This window comes from Tinamus guttatus, unplaced genomic scaffold (assembly GCF_059628265.1).
Source record: "Tinamus guttatus ecotype Peru unplaced genomic scaffold, ASM5962826v1 Tinamus_guttatus_pri_ptg000971l, whole genome shotgun sequence".
Lineage (NCBI taxonomy): Eukaryota > Metazoa > Chordata > Aves > Tinamiformes > Tinamidae > Tinamus > Tinamus guttatus.
The window spans coordinates 138,118-157,470 of NW_028289505.1; the positions used below are offsets into that span (position 1 = coordinate 138,118).

General features: G+C 36.0%; 1 protein-coding gene across 1 annotated transcript in view; it reads right to left on the bottom strand.

The window, feature by feature from the left end:
* Positions 1-16,854, bottom strand: part of EPB41L4A (erythrocyte membrane protein band 4.1 like 4A) — a gene marked incomplete at its 5' end in the record, with an annotated part of 80,123 nt that extends 63,269 nt beyond the window's left edge. The window contains 7 exons of the mRNA XM_088538278.1: positions 1,073-1,136; positions 1,546-1,634; positions 4,419-4,506; positions 10,090-10,210; positions 12,898-12,995; positions 15,677-15,755; positions 16,803-16,854. Coding sequence (XP_088394404.1) covers positions 1,073-1,136; positions 1,546-1,634; positions 4,419-4,506; positions 10,090-10,210; positions 12,898-12,995; positions 15,677-15,755; positions 16,803-16,854 — 591 coding nt within the window. The remainder of the gene's footprint in view (positions 1-1,072; positions 1,137-1,545; positions 1,635-4,418; positions 4,507-10,089; positions 10,211-12,897; positions 12,996-15,676; positions 15,756-16,802) is intronic.
* Between the last annotated feature and the right edge of the window lie 2,499 nt (positions 16,855-19,353).

Consider the following 19,353-nt stretch of genomic DNA (forward strand, 5'->3'; position numbering starts at 1 on the left):
AACAGGCATTCATTCTTAAAATGACACACTGACAAAAGTTTTCCCAACCTTTCCCCAGCCTTCAAACAACTCTTGGATTTCAACAAAGATATCACCAGAAATAAATGTCCCATAGACAAACACACTGAAGAGAAACAAACCACTTCTGAGTAGCGAAAGCAAAACTTACCAACACATCTCCATAAGCAAGAAATACTATGACTAACAGAACCAACAAAATCCATCAGTGCTACAGATACTTTTCCTAGAATGTGATGAACCACGAAAACAATCTCTTGAAAAATTTATGGGTGACACTAACCACCACCACAGATGAATAAACTTACAAAGATGACCTTAAAGGCAAAAAATACTCAGTTTCCAGCAAGGGAATATTTATCACAAAACAACTGTTCTGTCTTTAAACTTTCATTCCTGAGAATCTAAAGGGATCTAAAAAATAATTTTCAAAAAAACACTCAGCAAACTAAACTTATAACTGAGACAGCTACCAAAAGTCACAGACTGAATGTAAACATTTCATAGTACTTCTTAAACATTGCTTTTTTACACTTCACACTTCTCCCTACATCTTCAAACTTCTCCACCATCACCACTTCCCAAGATCTCTCTGCTCCACAGGTGATAAATATCTTTCTTTTGGTTCCGCTTACTACTCCTTAAAACTTCTTCTCTTCCTGGAAACCTGCTGTATTTGCTTCAGTATAGGTATGTATTAGCTTTCCCTGTATATTTTGTCTTGTTTAAGATCACAAGGTAATACTGTAAGCATGGTATCACAGAAAGTCGACTCTAATTCATAGAGCATAGTATGAAAACTTGTAAAATCTCTATGTCAGCACTGCTTTACTCCAACATGTGCAAAACAAGGCAGAAAAAAACCTTCTCTTCCTCCTTTTTCCTTGTTAAAACTGCATGCACTATCAAGAACACATTCCACTTCAGAGTAAGATCTATTTTTGCAGTAAGCATCAATAAAATTTCATTTAGATGGATGCACATAATTTCCCAATTAATTAAAATTGATAAGATTATTTTTATTTTGTTCTTTCAGGCTTGAATAAAAACTTACATCTTTTCCCACGACTCTGAGTTCAAACTGTGTTTCCTTGAAGTGAACTTTTGTAATTCTAGGCCTGCAACATGGAATAAAAAGACAGAAAGAATTAATAGAACTTTGATTTCATAAAAAGAAAATATAAACCTGTATATATTTACATACAAACATAAAAAAAAATAGGTAGTATTTTTTCTACATCTACACCTCACATGGATTTCAACAGAAAGCAGCAATATTTAAACATTTCTGCATGAGTCCAATAAAGATAAAATGGGTTTTATATTGAAATCGAAAATTACATATTTACACATTTATATTGAAATTGGATTGTTGAGTATTTACAATTTTGGAATAATCCAGATTTAAGAATTCCAATTATGAAATGTTTTTTTTTCCTCCTAAATAAAACTGACTCTTGAACATACTATACATTTCTGTACAATAATATTGTTTAAACACAGACTGCACACTTAAGTTGTACATACCAGAAATATTTCCCTACTTGTTTTTTATTCTTGTAGACGACAACTCCTACAGGTGTTAATCCTAAAAAATATTCTGATTTGTTTTCACCCTAGAAAATAAAACATATGGCATTTAATTATTTATATCAGCAATTTTTATCATAGTAGCAGTAAGGTTTAGAGAAGGAAATTCTGCTATTGCTCACATTGTTTTGTCCTTCCTGTAATGGGGAAAACATTCCACATTCCACAGTAAAAAATAATAATTTATTAAAGGAATTATGTTCAGCTTTTTGGCAAATGACCGGAGTTCAGAGAATAAATTCTTTATTAAGACGATAGCGACAGACATCCTAAACCCTAGCTAAAGGTACACAGTGATTTCTTGACCTACTTCACTATAGTTTAATTTCCCTTCCACAATAAGATCACCTGTGTGCCTCTACAGAGTGGTCCTAAATGAACTAACCACTTTGAGAGATTCAGAATTTTTCAGAATGGTAACAACATCCAAGGGTAACGAGGAGGGGTCACATCATCTTCTCCAAAGGAAACTGTTCCCAAGATTAATAGCTCAGTTGCAAATCATATGTGCACAAAGTACAATGAAAATTCTGGTAGTGAACGGCAGAAACTCTCCAGCTCCCTTATTTGTAGTCAATAATCAGAATTACAACCTGCACCAACCTAGATTCCTAAAGTTTCAAATTAGACAAAGTCACAAGCTCCAGAAAATTTGAGTCTTCTGAAGTTCCTATCAGCCCTTTTTGAATTACTGCTTAGATAGTGAATACAGAACAATCCAAAACATTTCCTTGAGTTCTTTCTGAATTAATCTGAGAAAAGCCTACAAGATTTCTGGAAGCAATTCATCTTTTTTTTTTTTTTTTTTTTTTTTTTTTTTTTTTTAAGTTGTAATCGGCAGTAATCAGTTAACTGTTCTCCCACTCAATCTTCTGGAGCAGAGGAGGCCACCAAAATGAATGTTGTCAGAATGGCTCTTTTAAACCTTTTAGAGAGTTTCAGTATAGTGGGCTCTGCTTTTAGAAGCATCTTTTGAGAAAAAAGGGACAGCATTTTTATCACTAAACTTTCCTAGGGAATTGCAAAAATTGGTCTAATGCCCCTAAGAATTCCATTACCAAGGAAAGGCCTGCAGAACAGAAGCATGACGGACACAGAGCACAAAGATCCAGTTCAAGTGTTACTTTACTAGCTGCTAGTTCTGATTTGTTCCAGTTACAGCTTCAGTAGCAAACAAGCTTTGTACTTAAGCCTTTACTACAGAGTATTATGGCAGGTGCTTCTCCCTGAGAGTGAAGGGAAGCAGCAACATAAATGGTAAGAAAAGTCCACTAGAAGCCTGTTTTTTGTTTTGCTTTACCTTATACTTTTGTGCATAGTCATTACTACTAAATCCTATGCTGTAGTACCTTATGATACCTAAAGTGCTTGAAAGACTGCAGGTGTATGAGGTTCTTTACAGAGTCACTTCCATGAAGTTTTATTAAAAAAAATAATAATAATAAAATAAATAAATAAATAAAAAGCATCAGCTAGAGGTAGGTTAGTTCATCTGCCTGCTTGGGAGAACTAGTTCTATACCAACATAATGAACCACAAAACATATCTGTGTGGTTATGAAAGTGATAAAGCTCAAGCATATCTCCCTGAGCTCTGCCTGTGCTCCAAAACAAACGAACTACTAAAGGCAAGTTTATTTTCAATATGACCAGATAATGAAAAAAATGTATCTCTTTATATCTATATCTTCAGTCTCAAAGAGGTAATCTTGGGCTGCAACATAAATACAATGATAAAGGGGTTTGACCTAAGCACACTATGATGAACTCCTCATAACTTGGCTGATATGTCCCTGTAGGACAAAAACAAAGATAAAATAAATTTTCTAGACTCTGCAATTTTAACATGATTTTCGTTGGATCATATTGACGTTTGTTCCAGTAACTCTTCCACTTCCTACAGGTGGAGTCACATAGAGCACTAAATATGAATACCATTACACCACAATGCATATTAAGAAATACTTAGTAGTGTGGACTACATAATTGTCAAGTCTTTTGATGGTGTCTTGACTTCATTACTTTAAGTAATTTCACAAAGTATTGATATCTAACTCCATGAACTATTTACATAACTCCTCATTTAGGCTTCTGATTTTCTTTTATTCGGGGAAAAAAAATGCCATGAGCATATTAGCACAATTATTCAAACAAGACAGAATGATGTTTCTATGAGAAGCACATAGCCTTCAGGTGATGGCTTTGATCCAATCCCAACATATATGTTGTTTTACAAAAAGGTAGAAGGATCTGCTGAGGCAATATAGAAAACTTACAATGCTGCATTATATTGCAGAGGAAAAAGTTTGAACATGCTCTGGCTCTTTAACAAAACCTTCACAAATGACTATCAAAACACGGCAGACATTTTCCTACACCATTTTTGGTTTTGGTGATGCAATGATTCTGTAATCTTTTCATCTTTCACTCACTGTATTCCTTCCAAAAGGAATAATGCGCAAATTCTTTTGTCAAACACAAGAAATATAACCCTTTTTATATTTTCTGACACTTACACTAATGCCTTCCAAATTATCAGCACTACTTTTTTTAAATACAATTGATAGTCTTTCATAGGAGTAATGCAGTCACAATCTGAAAACCATGAAGCTTCCTCATGTGAACGATGTAATCCATTCAGTCTGTAAACAACGTGTTTAAGACTTTTTGAGTACTTTTTTTTTTCTTCTTCTTCTTTTTTTTTCTTTTCAGGGACTGCCTGAGGACTAGACAGTACTAATACTCTCCCCCCCCAGGAGATTTTCTGAATTGCTGTCAAGTTTAAAATATATAATTATATACAATACTTACATAAACAGGATGGAGATCCACTCCATACATTTCCAGGGATTTGGCCAGCCCCAAGTAATTTGATTCTGCTTCAGCAGGAACTTGACCCCTGTAAACAACATTCTGAGTAAGAACTTTGCACTTCCAGTTAACATTAAATTAAGGGCGTTTTTTCATTAAAAAAAGAAAAAATGTTTGCTAGACAGGTATGCTACCCTTCCTACCATTTTGCTAAGTGTCATTGTCTTCTCAGCACTGTATGTCTGCTGGCTTCAAGTAAGACTTCATAGTGGGCACAAATTTTTACTACAAAATTCTGCGCTGTAAGATCCTGTCATATATAAAATGTATGTTAACTAGTGTGACCTACCACACTAATGCCCTGCTGCCTCTAACATGCTTCAGACGTTTCACTTTTAGGCTTGCATATACAAGCTCCCCTCAAGCAAATACATGATTATTAATAAGAATGAGTGAGTGACTGGGGGAACGTTTTCCCATAGAAGTGCTGAGGCTAGTAAGAATTTCTGAAGTCAAGGTTCATGACTTCAGATGAAATACTCTCGTCTTCATAAAATCTTGCCTACAGGAAGTCAGGCCAGCTGGTAATACCCAAGCCTGCTATGGTAAAAACAAAGTCTAGAGTCCAGTGCTAGAGATTAGCAGTTTCACACACCCAACTTGTCTTTCTATCTGCAAATATCAACGCATCAGTTAATAACTACTATGAGCTTCATGGTGGGAAGAAACAATGGGGAAAAAAATGGAGAAAAAATGGCTAATAGGGACATACTTGACATCACTGAGGGAGGAATTGTTTTCAGAGACTAAATTCATGGTGTTCAACAACAGACTTCTCAGAATTTCGTTTGTTCTTCCCTTAATTATTGCCACTAATAGAACAGTAAGACTACCCACTGCAAATAACTGAAAGTGCATTTTCACCCTCACAACTTCTTAAAGTTCCTATGAATGCTGCTAGCGTGTACAGAAAGAGCCACTCGTGATCATGTAAACATCAACTCTAAGAAATGAATCCCCTGCTTCTCCCTGTATCTTGGAGAAACATTTCAATGCATTCGCTACCACTCATATTCAAAGTGTGAGGCAGAGCTCAAGATCTTGACCCAAAACCTGGAAACTCCTGCAATATATACATTTTCTCAAGTCTCCCCATTCTCTTTAGCCTAGCAAGTACCTTCCTTTTTAAATAATAAAGCAGTGCTAGCCTGAATACAGTAATATAAGCATTTTAAATGGCTTCTCTACCTTTGAGAGACAGGTTGCTTTGCCCTGGCTTATGCACAGAACATCACTGACACAGCCTCGGGTGTTTGCATTATTTGTGAGGAGTCTTGGAGAAGCAGCAGACCTGAGGCTTGTAGCTAAGTCCTTTCCTCAAGACCTGGAGCAGTGGTTCACTTCTGATCCACAACATGCAGAATGCTGGGTATTCAGGATGCCATGGTCAGCAAATTTGGCATTATTTTCCTCCACTGCTGCTATAAAAATTCACTCCACAGCTTGTTTTTCTAAATCATATTTATAGCTCTCACAGATAACAGCAAAATGTTCACCAAACCAGCACTGTCTCTGAGTTCACAGCAGGCTGAAAATCAGTGCTGAGCAAAGAAATTACCTCATCAATGAATTATCACTGGAGTCCAACAGCAATTTAAATATCACTGCTACTATTTCCTTTCTGATAATACATAAAAAAACAAAAATACACTTGTGTACTTATTACACCAGTCACATTAATTTCTGAAAGTACTTAAGAGATCCAAATGTCAACTGCATGTGTACCTTAATATTTTTAAAATTATACTTAATATATAAATATGATATTTGCAAAAATACTCAGTGAATAGTTGGTCTGTGTGTAAGAATGTAAGGGAAGGATAATGTCGCCCCAAATATAGACGGTGAAGACATATGGGGAGGAGTCATGGCAATGGTCAAGGCAATGAGATGGTGAGGCAAGGCCAAGAACTGAAACTGCTCCTAACATCAAAGAATAAAAGTTTCTTTTTTTACCATATACAGAAATACAAGCTCTCCTTAGCATCGTGCATCTTGCCAATACATCTCAAATCTGAAACAGTTTTTGTAGTTGATAATAAATGTGCACCTCTTCCTTGCCTGGACAAACAAAGTACACCAGAGAGCTACTCTTAAATCCATTACGGGCATTTTAGCTTTCCCTATGTCCCCCAGATAACATGCAATATTGAATCAAAACATTCCAACAGCTGACCTGCTATATGTTGGTTACTCCCAATCTGCTGGGGCAACAACTGCAAAGGGCAATATTAGCTCTGCCATTTGCACTGAAGCATCATAACCCTCCTTGCAGCAACCTAGGTGCCTGCTTCTTTCAATGCAAGAACTGAAGCCACTTGTTGTTGCTGAAGATGCACATGGCAACATAATCACGTTGCACTTCATTATTTGACCTCAGGATTGTCGTGCCCAAAAACGGTATCAGGTTGGAGAAACTTGGTGCAACCAGGACAACCCCCATCTCTAAATTGTCCCACCTTCACATGAATCTGAAACTTGCTTCAGAAACTTTATCTCGAACAAATTCGGAAATATATACTGTGCTTTGTAAAATCGGATTGCTGAGCTCCACAAACCTATACACAGACATTCAAATGTCTGCAAGTTGGTGAGAAAAACTGGAGATATGTCCTTAGTCACTCCAGCTTGAAAAATCCTATCCAGGGACAGATCTCACGTGTGTACAGAATGTATGCAGTGTTGATGCTGACAGTCAGGCTGAACTAGCACTGAGTGCACACATTCATATCACTCGTTCTTCCAATGTCTCTAAATCTCTGCCACCCAACTGCAATGAAAGGAGGATCAGAGCATCAGAGCTCTGGCTCAGTAAGCATCTAAAACCACTATGGTTAAGACAGCTAACAAGCCTCTTCACAATTGCTGCTCCCCCACTTCTGAATTTCATTTTTAAATTTACAAACACTCAAGCTAAATGAATCATAGTATGATTTATTGCACAAATGACTAGAGAAACTAAAGGAGTGAAGGCTGCTTAGTACTGGTGATCTGGAATAAATCATAGAATCATCGAATCATTAAGGCTGGAAGGGACCTCTAGAGGTCATCTGGTCCAACCCCCCTGCACACGCAGGGTCACCTAGAGCACGTGGCACAGGACTGCGTCCAAGCGGGTTTTGAAGATCTCCAGAGAAGGAGACTCCACAACTCTCAAAGCCAGTCTCTGTGATGTTGACCTAAACAAACTCCTCATGCCTCATTTTCCTATCTCTAGAAAAAACAACAAACAAAAAACCTAATAAAAAGACTCATAGTAAGATTCACTGTAATGCATCAGTTACAAGAGAGCAGTCAACAACCATACAGAAAAAAAAAAAAAAAAAAAATCACTTAACAACCAATTCTCTTCCCTAAAAGAGAAAGCTCAAAGCAAAGTGGCAGGTGGCACACATTCCAACCAAAGGAGAAGGTTTCAAAGCTAACAGCTCTGAGTTAATACCTATTCTCATTAAACAAGATACAGGTAACATCAGCATACAGAACTACAGGCAAAAAACTACTTAGCCTTTATCCAGATTGTGGCTTTATTACAGCTGGAGGATCAAGAAATCTAGATGTAAATACAAGATGGCTAGTTCTGATTATCTCTACATGACTGACAAAAGGTACGAAGAACATGCTCTGATCTTAGTAATGTTATAGTTATATCACAATGGCACCTAACTGGGATTTGTTAGAACATGCTTCTTCTACACTTAGTAAGAATATGAAGCTGGAAATAAGAAACTGTTTATTTTGGCTTTACCTACAGTATGTATGTCTTTCATACATTCTATTTTTAAAACCAAGTTTACATTAGCAGTTTTGAAGGCACTACAGACAAACATTTGGAACTGCAGGCTGGGAAGTCAGATCTTTCCGACTTCTCGGACCTTCGCAGTGACTGCTCAATCTGCTCTGCAACTCACATATCAAGTGAACTTCATTCCAAAACTGAACTCATTCAAACTACTGAGATTTCACACACACAAAAATGTAAGTGGGTCAGAAAGCACTCTCCCCCTTTCTGATGGCACCTCCCCAAACTCCAAATAAGCTCTTTGCTTGAACTTCCATGCAAGATTGCTGATTTTTTCCCCTTTGCTGCTCCTGTTGTTTCTTATTCAAGCACTGAGAAAAATGGGGTGAGAGGTTACAAGTCCCATCTTTCTTTGTTTAGCTACTTACCTCCCCAGTCCATTTCCTATCCATTCTTACTGCAGTTTTGCATCCCACTGCTTTGATCAGTAATCAAGGAAAGATGTCACATGCACAAATTGCAATGTGACACTGAATTCCAAAGCAGTATCTTTGGGTCCATCATAAGGCAGAGACTGTCCATCATGACAAAGATGGTACAACGCAGCTTTTTTTGTATTCAGGGTGATTATCATTTCAATGCCTGGAAGATGGAGAACCAAAGCTCTGCAAGGCTCTTTTATCAGAATGAATGTCTTTTACAGCTTCTTCCAAGATTAAGCTGAGGAGTTTGTTGACATATGTGTTTTAAATCCCTCCAGGTCCCTTTTGTCCTGTCTGCAGTAAGGTTAATATTCTACTCCTAGAAGCACTTTGTGTCTGTCTTATTTTTATACCTTCTCAGCTTCTTCTCAGGCCAGAGAATGTTTTCAGGTTCAGTTTTGATGCCTGCAAACCTCTGTATTGCCTGGTTCAATTTAAACCAAAAATCTTCTGATGCCACCAATTATCTTGTGCTCCCACTGCTTTTATGTTCACGCACATTTTTAGAATTTTTGTCAAAAGCCAGCACTTTTAAATGACTTGAGTTCTTCAGTGCTGCCTGATGACTTTATTTTTGCTGCCTGATTATTTATTAGGGTTTTTTTTTTACTTCTGAAAGTGGCAAAATTATTGCAGCATATATTAAACTGATCGCTGCCAATGTCGGCTAATACTGTGAAAAGACTTTATGCTTGTACAACTAAACTGCCTCTACAGATTTTGCAACTAAGACTATCACTTAAGCTTTGGTCATACAAACCACTTTCCTGGTACCTCCTGCAATGTGAGTTGCTCTCACAAAGATTACACAGGTTGCTACAAGCATTCCTTCCTTACTCCAGCTAAAAAGCTGGGAAGAAAAGAGACAGTTCATTGTACTAAGTGCTGTACACTACTATATTGAAAGCATTTTTATACTAACAATTGATTACCAGAATACACAGAACAGGATAAGCAAAAGAAACATTATCCCCATTTTACAGAGAACAGACAGAGGCATGGACACAAAAAGCAAAATTACAAAGGAAATCTGTGCTGCAACAGGGAACTGAACTCAAACAGTTCAGAAGACTTAGATTTCTTTCTTTTCCACTACAACAAAGAGAAGACAGAACCACTATTAAAATTGCTGGTTCTAAAACACTTGTACCTAGGCCTGACAGACATCATATTCCCATTTATTTTCCTATTCAGTTAGAAAAGAACACTTTTAAACATATTAGTTTTTTCTATTCTACTTTGTGGAGGAACATAACTGTATGCTCTGCATGTCCTGAAGTCTGCAGGCCTCCAGGTGGCAATATAAGAAGTGCTCCCTGTTTGCACTTTTCAGATATTTCTGAATCTGATTTTAAATGAAAAGTTCCCAACGTTATTGAATTCTTACATCAGAGTTTTGTGTATCCGTTCTATGGCATCTTCCAGTTCTTCCTTCTGGTCTGGAACAAAGCGGTACTCCGACACGTAACCTGAAGTATGCTTATACGGGTCATAGTCCCCCAGCTCAGCTACACAGAGAAGAACAGAAAAAAGTGTTCGCAAGTTCTGGATGTTTTATGTTAACCAGAAAGTATATTATTTAATCCATCTATTTGTGTCAATTAATCTTTAGCCAAATGACTGTTATTTCACCAAGTAATCACACAGAAAAACAAACAAACCTCTTCTTCTGATGGAGAAAAATAACAAAATATGCTGTTAATGCAGAAAACTGACCATACAATGCCACCTAAAAGTCTTCAAACATTTTTAAAGAGAAATTTAAGAGGTAGAGTTCTTAAAGAGCTAGAAATCTGGGCCAAGGTCTTACTTTTACAGGACTAGATCTAATTTTGTCCAAGACAGTGTAAGTTGAACTTTGATATTTTATGTTATTTGGCAGTATATGCAAAACAAATGTAGAGGTCCAGTTTTTAAGATCTTTGTCTTCTTAAGTTGTCACATTATAAGCAGAACTGATTCACCTTCTTGCTGAGGCTCTAAACAGAAATGTCAAAATCTGAATGAGAATGTAGACAAGTACCATGAGATAAACCATGAGATGGACCCAGAGATTTTCTTTGTTTGAAAAGTGCAGTTTCTTGTGAGCAAACAGAAGTCATTCTCCAATAAAGTATCATTATATTTCCTGAACACTGACTTTCAAAATAATCGTAAAGAAATAATTTTTTCTTTAAAAGAATAAAGATTTTCTTTAGGAAAGAAAATAGAATTTGCATTCCTTAGTTACATTACTTTACATGTGGCCATACAATTACAAAATAAATATGCACTTTTGTCAGAACGTACTTCTGCTGATCTTAATTGTGAGGAATTGAATTTATCTGAGCAACTGTGCTACAGTTAATGATTAATTCGTTTAAATAATCCTGAGCAAAACTGCCACAAATGGAGCCCCTGTGAGAAAGTCTTCACTGGTGGTTTCCATCCAATACTAACTGAAGCCTTAAACACAGCCAAGGGGAAACTACAAGGGCCACAAAAGGAAAGGCTCCTCTGACCACTCATGTTTCTTTCTAGACTTTACTAACGTTTCCAGAAAAAGATATTTATCTGTTCAATGTAGATGTTGAGAAGATCCTCAAAAAACTTAAAAGTATTTCATTAGGATCAACAGGAACTGGGATGAGCAGAGCTTCTCAGCTCTACTGAATTTGAACAAATGCATTTCACCTCAGTTTGGAAAAAAGAAAACAATAAAGCCTGGCAGAATACCTCTGGAAAGTTGCTGGTGCTTTGGGTTTGTATTTTAAATACTTGCCACAAATGTACCTCAGGTACAATTGTAGGCCTTAAATAAAAAGACAACATTTTTTATGGAAACAATGGCAATGTATATTTACCAGCGCCAGGTCTAAATTTTATTTTCTAATCTTTCTACTCTTTGCTGTGCTTTAAGGGACCTCTCTTCCGTGAGCTTCCTCAATGTTTTCCCACAGAACAACCGAAATTAAAATCACACAAGCAGGATTTTCTATCAATACAGTAGCTTCCCACATTTTAAGCATCTTATAAAAAGACCAGATGACAAGATTTTTTTAATGCATTTCTCACAGTATGTTTAAGATGTTTCTGCTTCATACTGCAGTGGGAAGGGAAAGTGAAAAGCACATTGCAAAGAGTTTTTCAGAGTAAGTCTAGCCAATGGCAAAACGTCAGTAAAAAATAAACATCTGAAAAAGCAGCTTCTGGTTTCTTTGAAATGTGTGTAACACCATGAAATTCAGTGATGTCTACTCTGTATACAAGTTTGTACACATTCTGCCTAGTTATTCTCAAATATAAATGAAAGGTCTATTTTTTTAATCTTGTATTGTGGGTTGTTGAATCTCATTTTCAATATCAATAATGTAGATAATCGTTGCTTAGTATATATCTCATAGAGGAAACACACATCTAACAAAACAAATCAAGCAGTCAGTTCTTACCATGACTGGTCACAGAATTTTACTATTATCTAATTAATTATTAGTGACAATTAACTATTATCTAATACCAAGGGTATCTATTGTGTTTGAATGTAGAGTTTGAAGTACAGTGTAAAAGGAATAACTGGTAGACAGACAGTTCCTTCCTAATTGATTGTTAGTTCTATCAAGTATGTAGGATATAACTTCCACTTCTGAAAAGCTAAATACTGATGCATGCAGGTAAATGACAGCAAGAATTCAAATTCTTTACTTCGGGTCAAAGCATATCTTCATTTCAAGCAGAGACACTTTCATATTGACATAATGTACAATTTGAAAGATTATTTTATTTGACAGAATGTGCTGGCTGGAGGCTACCAATGACCTATCAACTCTCAAAATCGCCTAATGAAGTGAAAAATACACTACAGGAAAAAAAATAAAATAAAAGGTTGTTGACATATTCTACATGCAAGGACAAAATAAAGTATTCCTGACAGGGATAACAGTGTTCATCGGACTCTTCAGAAGATTTTTTTATGCATTTCTTTAGTATTTATATATTATCAAATTTATTACTTCTACCTCCTCTGTTCTAAATGAGCAGTTATTTACAGCTCCCTGCTTCAAATCAATCTGATCCGTTTTGTTCTAGTCTGAGACAAACACTGAAATAAAATTGACACTTAATTCTGAAATTAAGGGTTAAATCTTCAGTGAACACTTAAAAAAATCGTAATAGAAGATTAAAAGAAATAAGTTGTCTGCTGACCAGACAAACTTACACTGAATCACATATGCTCCCAGCTGTGCTGCTGTGTTTATTGTACAAGGCAAGCGGCCCTGTAGAACATCTTGCTTGACCTGCAAGAAAAACTGATACCTAAAACACAGAGAGGAAACAAAGCTTCAATGTCGAGTCTGATGCGCAAAGCAACATTTCATCATCTTTCAGTTAACTAAAAACATACCATGCAACATTATTGACAAGCAAAAACTGTATTCCCTTCTGAATTACTTTTTCTCTCCTAAGCTTTAAGTAAAAACTGAGATAAATCTAGTGATAGAAAATGGATAGGGGAGAACTCTCCAGTTTTCCTATCTGCTTATATTGAGCAAACAAAATTAATTTTCCTCATAAAAACATAATTTCAGTCTTTTAACTTTCATAGACCAGCGAGGAAACAGGTAAGAGAGGTAAAAATTAAAAAAAAAAAAAGATGTTATCAAAGAATCAAGGCTTAACCTGATTAATCAATCAATGTAGGGAAGAAAAGGGCAAGAGACCTCTCTTGAATAAATGGTAGAGAGCAGAAAGCAGATTTCACTGGGCCCAATCTCTCATGAAGGAAGGGTCGGTATATTACCAGCAGCTAACTGTATTTGTCTTCCTGCAGAGCACCTTCCCTCTTGGAACAGAGATAGCAGAGATAAAATGTAATTTTTGAGTTGTAACCTGCTCCCACATCCACTTGATGAAGTAGCTACTCAGGCCTCAAAATAAAGTCCCACCGATGTAAAAATCGGCAGCAGGACTGAAAATTCAAGGCAAATTCAAGGTTTTTAAGAATATTTATTACTGATGAGGATCTCAGCTTACAGCCTTACAACGAGTACAAACCAAATATTTCCTTTTAGGAAAAACTTTGGTCATGCATACAGTACATGTGTGTGTGTGTATGCACATTTATATACACACACATATATACATATACACACACAAAAAAAACATAACTAATATTATGAGTACTTTCACTTTTCATTAATTCCGCTTCCTGTAACTGCTTTATTCTATATAAAGAGCAAGCCCTTTTGTTCAAACTTGTAGCTATTCTCCCCTTGTTCACTGTCAGGTTTGTCACGTGTACACGATACTGCAGTTTTAGCAAACACATCCATGAAATGTTAATAGGAATCATCTCTGTGTTAGCTTTTGTCCACAAATGAAAATTAGATTTTGGTGTGAAGCATTTGCAAATTTGACTGTTTTTCATTATTTGCAAATAGTAATCATGTTAATGCCACAGATGACTAACACCTAATACCTACAGACTGCACTCACATACACATTAAAATAACAAACATATGCTCCAAATAAACACAGTTAGCACATCACTGGAATCACACAGTTCCTGATGAAAATTATCATAAAGAAAAGGGTAGCTGTCATCCCTTCTGGGCTTTATTATTGTGGTTTTATTATTTTATTTTTTCCTGAAAATATATTTCTTCCTTTCAGGTTTAAAGGGCTTACAGGAATAAATGCCTATAAAGTTTGATGACTTTGGGCTATTCTTCAACGTGTTTTTGAATAGTATAGTTATTCCTTTCTTATGTGCCTCTGTAGCCTTTTGGGTGCAACTTTTGCATAAGCAAACACTGTGCACACAAAAATAGAGGCTTACTATTTATGCAAAAAAGCTTCCCAACTAGAAGTTTTTTACATACCAAATTAGCAGTGCAAATCACAGACTAACTTTATTACAAGGAAAATAAAAATTCATCCTGTGTCATTCCACAGATATAAATCCGACCTGCCTCCCAAGCAGTAATTATAACAGGTCCTATTGCTCAAGTTCTCTTCCCAGGGCCATCTTTTTCACCCTGTGAGCAGGCATGAAAGTAATTCTGAAAAAGTACAGCAGAATTATATCGTACTTTCAGGGTTGAGAAGTATTGCATCCAGCTTATGCTGTTTAGCTGCAGAATTACAATTTTATTTTTACCAGGTCAATACCAGTCTTGTTATACTGAGACTTTTCCTACTGCAGTGCACTTATGGGAAAAAGAAATCTTCATTGTGGTACATGAAAAATATCCTGCTTACCCTGTAATAACTGCCACCTCTGATTAAGGAAAATTAAAATCCCTGCATGCATTCAAATGAATTCTCATGTGTCATAGTCCTCTTGAGCATAAACTTGGACATCAAAAGAAATATTTGGGTATTTATTAATGCAAGTCTCTATTCATCTACATATCACATTTTTCAAAGTTCCCTTTGAATATAAAATTGTCTAAGATCTTTGATAAATAAAGCAATCAGAAAAACCTCCATGTGAGAGTGTATATGAGAGGTGGTTTTTGTTTCTCTCTTTTTTTTTTCTTTAAAAAAAGAGGCCAACCTTATTTAAAAGAATTCAAAGTGCATAATTCCTCAATTTCCTTCACATATTTTTAGAAGTACAAAGAAAAGTTCTCTTGAAAGACAGTCTTGGAATTTAAGGTATGACCAATGAAGAAAATTCCCTGTATTTAAAAGCTCAAGTAACTCTAAATTTTACTGCAGCGTATGCGTAAGGACAGATGGAGAAAAAAAGAGAGTGAGCAGAGACAGCGAGCAAGTCGAGAGAACCAACCTAAATTGTATGCTTTTTTTTAAATGCATTAGAAAGTACCTTTTCATCCCAAAGAGGGATTATACCAGCCTCTCAAACTATTTACAATTCTCTTCCTGAACATACAAATGCTCCAGCAAAAAGAACCTTGTCACATCACAGCAGTACACACCCGACTTTAATGCCTTAAAAACCAACAAACTCTGCTTATATCAAATCATCGCACCTTGTTATTTCTTCTTTAAGTTTACATGGATCTTCTGCATAGAATTTAATGCCAAAGTAAAGGGTGTATGGTGGTCCAGCTGAGGAAAAAAGAAAAAATGTCAGAGCAGAAGATAATACTTATAAATATTATCTGATTATAAAACACCTGCCATTGAGTTTATAAAACATGAAGTCACCAATAAATCCTAACACAGTCCTATAAAATTCCTTAGCAATATAAAAATAGATAATTATAATAAAAATTCTAATAGCATAATAATAATCAAACAAGATGAAGTTAATTGTTCTTTTCTTTTTTCCTAGTCTATTTATTCATGTCCTATACTCTACCTGGAGTTCTACCTTGAAGATTTTAGATTTCAGTGCTATTTTTCCAAGATTTCTTCTAATCCTTGGTTTTGACTTTTAGATCCCTTTTTTACTGAAACTTTTTGAAAAATGCTACTGTATGAAATGTGATTTCCTATGATAAATTATACTTAATATTAACCTTATCCACATTTTCAAATATCTTATGAAGAAATCACAGTTATATGCCAGTTGAATAAATATTTAAAAGAGCTTTTCTAATTCATCTTTTATGCATATATACACATATAGTCTCAGTCCTGAGATTCTTACAATTGTATTTGTTTCATGCACTCTACCACTTTAACACCTTTTAAAGAAAGTCTACAATTTATTGGTTAAGAAATCTTACCTAACTCTTTTTATTGCAATGCAAGCAACATAAGACAATATATTATCAACAAGAGGTAATGTTTTTACTTTCCAAAAAAAATGTGATTAGTATGGTAGAGGTATCATAGCTACTACAAAACTAATTATACAAGTTAAGAGTACAATTTGCTATTCTAGATTAGAAATGCAATGGCAGAGAAATCCTTGGACACTAATCTCACAAATGCCCCTAGAAAATAATGGTACATTCAATGTGTGTGAAATTTTGACACGGCTATGAACAGTAGCAATCACTAACTTAAGAGTTGTTAATTTTTTGCAACTAGAATATAAATGCCTTATATAGGCTATATACACACACACACACACACACGTATACACACAAAGATTAACTACTGTTTCATCTTCATGTAGTTTTTTCCAAGTTTGAATTAGTTACATACTGTTTATCAAATCCTTATGTTCAGCAAGAGTCTTTGCAGGATCCAGCCAGTACTGTGAGACAGAATTATGGAAGTTAGTCACTTAACATGGAAAATTAGCGCACAGTAATTTCAATTATGTATTTATTCATATATTGATTTTTTTTCTCACAAACATAAAACCAAGAAGATGGATTTATTTTCTTAGCAGAATACAGTAACTTTATCGGGATTACATTAACACAAAAGTTGGCAGTCTATCTGCATAAGACACTTTTGCCTGCTAATGACAGACTCTTAGCAGCAGAGATCTTTCTGATCAGAGAAACATTATCTGTATAAGTGCAGTATTTCCTAACTTCTTTGAGGAAACAGGTCTTCCTAAAAGGAGATATGCTTGGTAGAAGATGCCACATATTAGTCTCATGACAAGTTGACCCAGTACAGGATTTATACAGTACACTGCTATTTTATTTCTAGGAGATTAACTCAAGCAGGCTATCTCTGAAATAGCAAAAAAGCATGCAAGACAAGACTTCTAAAAAGGATGAAGGGGCTCCACTTTTCCATGGCAAAAAGCAAAAAAGTGGGGATTTCAACACCAAGAATTGCTCTAAGAAAATGCTGCTCAATTTTATTTTGTTTCCACTTTGCTTTGAGTTTTAGAAAGGCTTTCTAACAGTAGAGGAAGGAACCATTGGCAAATAGCACCCAGTGAGAAAGGGTGCAGGTGTCTTTCCCTGCTGGCTGACAATCGTGTCAGATCTGAGCAGGGTGTACTTGGTGTGCTGCCATGGCATGAACTGTTATGAGGGCTCCTACCTCATTTGATCAACAGACCAGGGAAAATCCATGGTATAATTTCTTATGCCTCTGATCCTTCGTTATCAACTTGTGATCAAGGCCATTTTGAATGTTACTGCTGAGCACAGTTCCACTGCATCCACATGAGCTGAATACTTCTCACAACGGCTACATGGTCACCAGCATGACGTACAACCCATTCCTACAACCACTGCATTAGATTATTTTTTTCAACCTGCCCACCATTATCAGAAAAAAAAGCGCAGGGCAGCTGCCAAAACCATTCCTGTCTTTACTCTGTCCTGTTCTCTGCAGGCATGAATTTCCACGTCATGCAAGAGTCATGCATGAACTTTTTTGGACCAGTCAACAACAGCATGCATTTTCAAAACACAGGAAGGAAAAAGGCTGCAGAACACAGCTTTCAAAAAGTGCTTTTTGAGCCCGAATTTACTCCCTTCATGCCTCCCATTTTTAGCCAAGGAACTATGCAGATGAACAAATGAGGAAACTCCTTACTGCCTGCTAAACTAATCCCAAAGAGAACCAATCTTCCTCTTCTGGCAAGAGAACATCTCCAGAGCAGAGAATGTCACTACTAAGGAGTAACATAAAGAGGAGTGTCCAGAAAACACCCAAAGTGGCAGGGGGTGGGAGGCAGAAATTGAACAACTAAATGAACAACCAGTTGTTAACAACTACTGGTATTTTGACGAAACATGAAAACAAACTATTTCCTGCTAGCTGCTGCTCCACCTGGACTATAACCAGCTACATACCATGCCCTGGTCTAGCTAAGTGGTAATGCCATTCCTCATTCAGGAATATTTGTTGAGCACTGACACAAGCTAAGATTACCAGAATTACCATCCAACCAATGAACTACATTTTGAAACAGAAAATAATTAAGATGGCACCTCACACATGAGGAAAACCTTATACTTGCCTCTCTACATTCTCATGAGCCAAATAAGACAGTTTCATAGGGATAAACAGTGATTATAAGATATGTCAAATGTGCTAAAGAAACAAGACACTCAGTCTATATTTGTTTTGAATACATTTGAACTTCAACAGAGAGTGGGAAGGGAAGAAAAACTTGTCACACTTGTTCAAACAACCTCTTAGAACGCCTTATCAGCAACAATCTAAGCTAGCACAGTAAGTCAATAAAATAAATTTCAAAGTCAACAGGTAAGAAAAGGGCAAGACTTACACCAAAGTGCACATTCTGATCTCAGAACATCCTTCTTTCCATCACAGTGTGAAAAACACCTTGCCAAGATGGCTTGCTTTTATTGACAGTGTTGGGTTACATTGCCAGAAATCAAAACTATGCTCTTTCAAATTCAGATCATAATTTATAAAAGATAATTCATCAATCTTTAAAGCAAATACGACTTTCATTAACTGAACCAAAATTAGCTTCAAGATTGGATGTGCATTGTTTTGATGCGCAGACAAATTAATTGTATGTCAAAAACTGATATTGGAGTATCATCATTCTAGTTGGCAAGCCAAGCAAAGGAGTATTACAGATTTCTGGTCATCTCTGTAACCTGAATTCTGTTGCCTTTTGTACCCCTCCAATACACTGGCCTTGATGGGACAAAACAGATTGCAACCCCATAATTAAAGCCTGTATCATCACAAATGTAAACAATGCACGCACATTAAAGTTGCATTAGAAGTCTTAATTTTCCTATTTCCTACTTATACAGTACTTGACTTTACAGCCAAAATTATATTCTCTGTACAGTCTTTGGAA